The sequence below is a fragment of the Suncus etruscus genome, chromosome 12 (genome assembly GCF_024139225.1).
Source record: "Suncus etruscus isolate mSunEtr1 chromosome 12, mSunEtr1.pri.cur, whole genome shotgun sequence".
NCBI lineage: Eukaryota > Metazoa > Chordata > Mammalia > Eulipotyphla > Soricidae > Suncus > Suncus etruscus.
In genome coordinates this window covers 58,514,632-58,522,809 of record NC_064859.1, presented here as the reverse complement: position 1 = coordinate 58,522,809, position 8,178 = coordinate 58,514,632, and the positions used below count along the sequence as shown (strand labels likewise).

Below are 8,178 nucleotides of genomic sequence, written 5' to 3'. Positions count from 1 at the left end.
ATCTCCCTGCATGAATGGATGAATAGACCTGGGCACTGGGTCTGGGGCACCAGCAGAAAACACCCTTTTAGAATCAGTGTTTGGGAGAGGGATGGGGAACTGAGCATCTCCCTTTCTCGGGTAAACAAGGAATGAGGGACTGGGAGACATAGACACAGTCAGACAATGGTTCCTGATGGTTAGAGTTGGAACCAGACTTTAAAAGTGTCTCCTAGATTCCCACTCGTTTTGGATCAGGAACTCTGAGGAGAGCTTCAGACATCGAGGACACAGCCACAGGAGGGGCACCCCAGCTGAGGCCTCCTGGTTGCCTATACGTTACTTCAGCACTGTGGCCTCCATAGCACAAGTGGAAGCTCCTAAGTGGTTCCAGTTCGGCCTGGGCCCAGGGCTGCCAGGCAAAGAGGTTGCAAGTCCATCACAATCCGTCATATTCTTGTGGATTTGTATGAGGTAGGAGAGATGCAGAGATCCATGGCCACTGTCACCCCTGCCACAGCCTTAGAGCTGAAGGCCTCTGGTGGCACATGCGCCCTGGACCTCAGGGTGACCTGGGGGCAATGTAAACAAGGCCCAGAGCCTCTTGCAGTGAGTTTAGCTCTGCAGTGCCAGAATAAACAAGGTGAGCATGAGAAAGGGAGCATATGCCTATGTGCTGGGGCCTGGAGGGGGCATGCGAGGGAGAGGCGGCAGGAGCTCCAAAGGATGGGCCGGACAGGGAGCACAGACAACAGCGTGTACACTGGGGGATTTGATGCTACCAAGCCCTCTGCATAGTGCCCACCAGGCGCTAAGAACTCAGGGCCTCACTCTGCTCCCAGCCGACTTTGGTTTCAAGAATGGTTGATTTGGCACAATCCAAAAGGCATTCCTGAGCTATAGGAAGGAACGCCCACACCTGCCCTGTGCCACCCGCATGCAGCCCTTGGGAGCAGACTGGCATCAGGGAGCAGGATAGCGCCAGAAGAGGAGCCCGACCTGGGTGTGACCTCCACGCGTGACACACTGAGTTTTTTTTATAAGCATATTCACCCCAAGCTGTTTCTCCTCCCTTGATTTTTCTGTTCTTCCCCTTCCCCACCCCACTTCTGCTCCTCTTCCAGCCCCACTCGGTCCTCACCATCCCTGACCCATCACAGCTGTTCCTAAGTCGCTGCACATTCGGGACTTGTGTGGCCACAGCCCATGCTGACAGGGAGGGACGTGGCAGCCAGAGGGGCAGGGGTGCAAAAACAGTCCCCTACACGGCAGACTGGTTCTCGCTGCACACGTAGATGGTGCCGGGCTGGATTCTCCTCCGGATGCGCTCAGGCACTTTGGGGAGGAATTGGAAGGTGGGAGGCAGCAGGTCGAGACAGGCCTCGCGGAACTTCTTGATCCTCCAGCAGTAGACGATGGGGTTGAAGACGGACTTGAGGTAGCTGAGCCACAACACGCAGGAGCTGGCAGTGTAGAAGGAGGAGCTGCAGTAGAAGCTCCGGTTGAACACAGACAGGAGGCTGTAGATGGTGTGCGGCAGCCAGCAGAGCGAGAAGCCCACGAAGAGGATGAGGATGGTGGTGAAGGCCTTAGTCTTGAAGCTCAGATCCAGGCTGGCCTGCTGCTGCCGCTGCAGACGCCGCAGGCCGGCCCGGGGCAAGTGCCGCAAATCCAGGCTGTCAGATTGGTTGTGCACGCGCAGGGCGTTTCTGCGCACCGTGTGCAGGATGCACAGGTAGGCGCAGAGCATGACGCCGAAGGGCACGAAGAACACGGCCACGGCCAAGGTCACCACGTAGGCACGGCCTGCCCGGGACTCGGAGTAGCCCAGCACGCACTGGGGCGCCCGTGCCGGCACCTCCACCAGGGTCCAGCCAGCCAGCGACGGGGCCGACAGGCAGAAGGACAGAGCCCAGGACACGGCGATGATGACCTTGGCTCTGCGCGGGTTCAGCTTGTCTTGGCGCTGCACGATAATGAGGAAGCGGTCCACGCTGATGATGAGCAGCACGGCCACTCCCTCGAGCACGAAGAACCAGTACAAGGTGGCAGACAGGCGGCAGAAGCGGTCCCCGAAGCGCCACTGGACGGTAAGCAAAGTGACGGCCGTGAAGGGCAGGCAGCACAGGGACAGCATGATGTCCGAGAAGGCCAGTGTGGCCAGCAGCAGGTTAATGGCCGAACGCATAGCCGGCCTCTGGTACACTATGACGCACACCACGGTGTTGCCCAGGAACCCTACCACCATCATCAGCAACATGAGCACAGCCAGTGAGATCCTCAGTGGGGCCGAGGGGGTGGTCACCTCGGAGTCTGACCCGTTGGGGCCATTCAGCAGCAGGGCTTCATAGGTTTCCAGGGCTGTACCGTTACAGGCCATTGCAGACAGACGCTGGGAGCTCGTCCAGATGTTCCAGAAAGGCTCCGACAGCGCCCCGGGGGTTAGGGACTGCTCCCTGCATCCCCCCGCCCACAGGCTCCTGTGGTTCCTGCACACTAGGCAGCCCAGAGAAGTGTCTGTCTTGAGGGCTCTAGCCCAGATGGGAAGTTTCATCCATCACAGGCTCACAGGCTCTGGGAAACCCCGCTGCATCCACAGCTTCGTCCAATCATGCTTGGTAGCCTAGAGCCAAGAAAAGCATCAAAGAGAAGGAAATGAGACAATCTGAGCAGGTGTCAGCTTTATGGGTAGTCTCAGCACCAAAGCAGACAGAAAGAATGAAACTTCCTCATTGACCATTTGGGGACAATGTTGGTACCCGCAAAAGTCAGCCTGGGTAGGTAACCTGGGGAAACTTAATCACACCTCATAAGGAAGCAAATACCTCATAATCAATATTTATGCAATAGGCATGTGTTTGTTTTTAAAAATGGACACAATAGAGCTTTGGATAAGTCAAATTCCATTATTAGAATGATGGCTTCCTAGAGGCAGAGATTTTTGTTTGTCCCAATATTTGGGACAGTGACTGGTACAGAGAAGATGCCCAATCTACATGTCAATATGTCTATAGATGTGTATGTATGTTGGTTTGGGATCCACACCTGGCAGTGCTGGGGATACTTACAGAGCTTTGTGCTCAGGAGACCAGATGGTACTGGGGTTCAAAGCTAAGTCTCATGTTTTTGCACCAAATAATGTTAGAGTCCTCTCTCTTCTCCAGATTATCCAGTTATTTTCAGTGCTATAAATTAAACCCAGGTCCTCAAACGTGCAAGGCAATTAATTTTCCACTGAACTACATTCTTAGCACTCTGTTGCAAGAAATAATTCTTTAAGATTCTATATATCCTTTCCCAGTTTCCTCAAATAGTAAGATCTTGTATAACTATAGTGATGCTATATTAGTTTTGGAAATGCTGGTGCAAATGAGGAAATTCCTCCTCAAATGTTTGTATTGATTATTATTTTGTTTCTCACAGATATGGCAAGAACAGGGACCAGAACCTGTTGATCTGATGTCAAGAATGAGTGAAATCTGGTCTCTATATTTATCTATTTCGAACAGAGGCTGCTTTACCTCTTGTCTGTAATGACTAATAACCAGGCTAAAGTACAAAAACTCCAGAAAGAGTAGTCATAATACCCAGACAATAGGTTTACCTTGTCTGGCTCCTATAGTTCAGGGCTTAAGACACTTGCATCTTGTCAGTCCCATTTGAATCCCTAGTATTGCATATGTTTCCAAAGCACCATCAGGTGTCACTCTTGATCACAGAGCTAGCAATAACTGCCAACCAGCATTGGGTGAAACCCAATCAAAATCAATGAACTGAAATGGATAAAAAAATATAATTTGAGATGTGACCCATGTCTATTACAATGTTACAATGGCAAATACTTTCATGGAAGTGCTCTATATCAGCACAATTGCCTCTATATTGAGTTGCCCACAGAAAAGGCAGCTGCTGTATAGGCTGCTTAATTTAATGGCCATTTGGCAAATGTTTACCAATTTTATGATGGTGCAGATTTGTAATGTGTCCAGTAGAAGTCATATTTCAAATTTCAGTCTCATGTTGGTGGAATATGGCAGAATGGGATGAATCTTAGCTGCATAATCAGCCACAACAGAAAAAACCATGCACAGAATATCTTATTTTGTATTTTTGCATCCCAATGTGTTCTCAAAAACCCATCTCCTGAGATCATCAACTTTTTTTTTTTGGTTTTTGGGTCACACCAAGCAGTGCTCAGGGGTTACTCCTGGCTAAATGCTCAGAAATCGCACCTGGCAGGCTTGGGGGACCATATGGGATGCTGGAATTTGAACCAATGACCTTCTGCATGAAAGGCAAATGCCTTACCGCCATGCTATCTCTCTGGCCCCAACATTTTTTTTTAATTATAAAGTGGGTTTTGTGTTGGGACAATTTTGCCAGTTACTAGATGGGATAAGCATTATGAGCACCTATAATGCGCATTATTAGGCAAAACTCTGATGTTCAGCAGGTCAGGTTATTAAATGCACTTATTTTCTTTTGGGGCCACATCCAGTGGTGCTCAGGAGTTATTCCTGGCTCTGTGCTCAGACACCACACTGACAGGCTCAGAATATCATATGGGATACCAGGAATTGAATCTAGGTGGGCCGCATACAAGGCAAATGCCCTACCTGCTCACTATTGCTCTGACCTCTTAAATGTATTTTTGACCTACACTGTTTTCAACTTACAATAAGCTTATTGGAGTGTAACTACATACTAGGTCAAGGAAAAGGTGCACCTTCCCTGTCTATATTTTTATCCTCAACTATTTCTGACATAAGTGTTAGAAATAGGAACTAGTTCCATAGCATCTTAATCTAGAGCCTGCCCAAATGATGGTGGTACTTAAAGACTTTCACTCACTTGCCAGAAAGTCTGAACTAAGAAATGCTAGTGACAAAAGTGACTATATAAGACAGAATAATAGGTGTAACGAAGACCATAAGAATGCATTGGACACTGTTTTCCTCTCATACTATCATGCTACTGTGCAAAAATCTGGGCCCCAGAGGGAGGAGAGAAGTAAAGTCTGCCTTGCTAGACCTTTCCTATGTGCACCCCAACTAATACAAGGGGTACTGACAAACTGAAGCTCTGGGCAAGCAGAAACTTATAGTAAGCAGGCATAAGGAGATCCAGAAGTGTTAGGACTAGAAATATAGGGAAATCTCCTTCAATTTCTGTCAGAGTTGACTTTCCATTGTGTTTTCACAATGCTTACTCTTGTCTTTGTTTCTGATCAAATTTTTCGTGTATCTATTATTATTTTTTTTGGGAGGGTGAGGGTGAGTGGTGAGGTTACTCAGGCTGGGACCTTTTCCAGATCTTTTGGTATCAACACTCTGACTTAGCAGTGCTGCCTCCCTCCAAGGGTTAACTCTGAAGGTTTATGGAGTAGCCATATGTTGCTTGAGCTGAGACTTAGGTACATGCCAGGAACAAGCATGTGGTGCCAATCTTTACTTATCAGTATCTAGCTCAGCTTTTGTTCACATGTCTCAAAGGTCATCTCCTTTTTTTGTTTTGTTTTGTTTTGTTTTTTGGGTCACACCTGCTGGTGCTCAAATGTTACTCCTGGCTCTGTGCTCAGAAATCACCCCTAGGCCGGGCGGTGGCGCTGGAGGTAAGGTGCCTGTCTTGCCTGCGCTAGCCTAGGACGGACCGCGGTTCGATCCCCCGGCGTCCCATATGGTCCCCCAAGAAGCCAGGAGCAACTTCTGAGCGCGCATAGCCAGGAGTAACCCCTGAGCGGCACAGGGTGTGGCCCAAAAACCAAAAAAAAAAAAAAAAAAAAAAAAAGAAATCACCCCTGGCAGGTTTGGGGACCATATGGGATTCCAGGATTTGAACTGCCATCCATCCTGTGTTGGTTGTGTGCAAGGCAAATGCCTCAGTGCTGTGCTATCGTTCCAGCCCCTCATCTCCTTTTTTTTTTTTTTTTTTTAAAGAAACATTTTATGGGGCTGGAATGATAGCATAGCCAGTAGGGTGTTGCATTGCATGCAACCAACCCAGGGACAATCCTTGAAACCAAATATGGTACCCTGAGCCTTCCAGGAGTGATTCCTGAGCACAGAGCCAGGAAGTAATCCCTGAGCACTGCCAGGTGTGTCCCAAAACCAAAAGAAAAATAAAAGATTTTCTCATGTTGAATTGCTTTCCACACAGGTCCTGCGATGCTGCCCTCAAAATGTGTAATGTGTGTCAGGGTAGTTGAGGGGGAAACTGAACATGGTAAAAGGGACCTCAGAAATAGCCACTGCAAGCTGAAGTTCATAAAATTAGGAGAAGGAAAGCTAAGACCAGAAAGCAGCATATCCAAAATTATGGAAGGTTTTGGTTAGGGTTATAAAAAGAGGGAGGTGAGAAGGGCTTCACCTCTCTGACAATTATGAGCCTGGAGAGATGATTAAACAACCCTCCCACCTCAAACACCCAAGCTGAAATAAATAACACTCAAGATGAAATCACACCCTGTTCTCCTTTCTTGCAGGGGAATAACAGACACTGCAAGTATAAGCTTCGGTGATTGACAATCTGGGAAGAAAACAATCTTTTTCTAAATCTTCTAAAATGACATTTCTACATACGACCACTTGGGTGGTTACCTGATGGGGACAGCAGTGGGTTGAGAAATAATCTTGTGACCTTCCTCCCTCACTCCTTCCCTGCCCTCCCTCTCTCCTTTACCTTTGCTTTCCTCCCTCCCTCATTCCTTCTTTCCTTCCTCCTTCCCTCCCTCCCTCTTTCTCTTCCTACCTTCCTTTTATCCTTCCTTTTTCCCTCTTTTTTATTTTCTCTCCCTCTCCATCCTTCCTTCCTTCTCTCTTTTACTGACGCTGGAAGCTCTCTGCTTCTTCTCCCAAATATTTTCCAGGACTGATAATTTTCCAGGCCATGAGTTTAGTGCCCTGAGAGATAGGAAGTATTGCACTACTATGGTAGGGTGCTCCCCAGAAGGTACCCTGCTCAGGGAGTTATCCTAGGGTGAAAGCCAAAGAACAAAAGTCTCATGGTTCATGCCAATGGCTAAGTAGTTCTTTTGGATTTTTTAAAAACATTCTTTTTTTTAAAGTCAAATACTCACTATCACAATATATCCATTTGAATTAATAAGTGTATGCACACTTATTAATACACACACACTCACTAATCCAGGGATCTGGTAAACTATGATGTGTTTTGCTGGTTCTAATGTGGCTGACTGGTGGGAAAGAAGGTGGATCCTGTCACCTTAATAGAAGTCATTAATATTGCTTCAGGCAACCAATTGGTGTTTATCATATCAGGCTTTTAATTCTTACTCTAAAGAACATATTGGTTTCCAAATGCCAAGTCTAAGAAGGGAGGACAATTCTGGCAGATGGAGAAGTTTGCTGTGGAAGCAGCTTGAGTCTGTCATTACCTGCAACTGTGTCACCTGTCTTTTTGATATAAACTCTCAAACAGATGGTATATTTCAATGTAATAACTTTATTGGAGATGAAAAAAATATGCAAGCACTGCCAAAAGTAATACATCAAGTCACTGTGTTTAGAAACAGGTGTTACGCCACGTGTTTCAACTTCTAAGAAAAGTGAAGCGAGAAAGATGAGGTTTTTAAAAATTCTCCACTCAGGCAAAACTCTTGGAAGGAAATTTCTGAAAGAGAACAGATCGGAAATATTTTACATGACGAAAATCTTTTGTTTAGCTGGCTGTTTGTTTTGTGACCATACCTGGTGGTACTCAGGGTTTACTTCTGGCTCTCTACTCAAGGATCACTCCTGGTAGGGTTCAGGGGACCACATGTAGAATATGGTGCTGGGATCAGTTGCATATAAGCCAGCATGATTACCCCCTGGACTACGTCTCTAGTTCAACAGAGGAAATAGTTATCCACGGCCCTTCTAGAGCCTAAGATACCTTTTGTTCTTATTATGTACTAGGCTAAGTCTTTTCTATAGTTCAGCAGCTGTCTGTGCATTCAGTAGAGAAAATTCACCATAATATTTGTTAGAAATGCAGATTATCAGCACCAACCTCAAACTAGGATGGGATGCAAGAGATCTGTGTTTTAAGTAATAATCTATAGGGTCTCAATTGATGGTCTCAATTCTAGGACTACTGACACAGTGATCATTGACTGCCATTTAAAGAGGAAGAGACTAAAGAATATCTTTGACTTAGAAGATTAAGATCCAACACAGCATGGTCCCAGAGCACTGCTGG

General features: G+C 46.9%; 1 protein-coding gene across 1 annotated transcript; it reads right to left on the bottom strand.

Annotated features, from left to right (window-relative positions):
• Nucleotides 1–1,018: 1,018 nt before the first annotated feature.
• GPR45 (G protein-coupled receptor 45) lies at nucleotides 1,019–2,628 on the bottom strand. Its single transcript, XM_049784409.1, has one exon. It carries the CDS (start codon nucleotides 2,531–2,533, stop codon nucleotides 1,241–1,243), a length of 1,293 nt encoding a protein of 430 aa, XP_049640366.1. The 5' UTR covers nucleotides 2,534–2,628; the 3' UTR covers nucleotides 1,019–1,240.
• Between the last annotated feature and the right edge of the window lie 5,550 nt (nucleotides 2,629–8,178).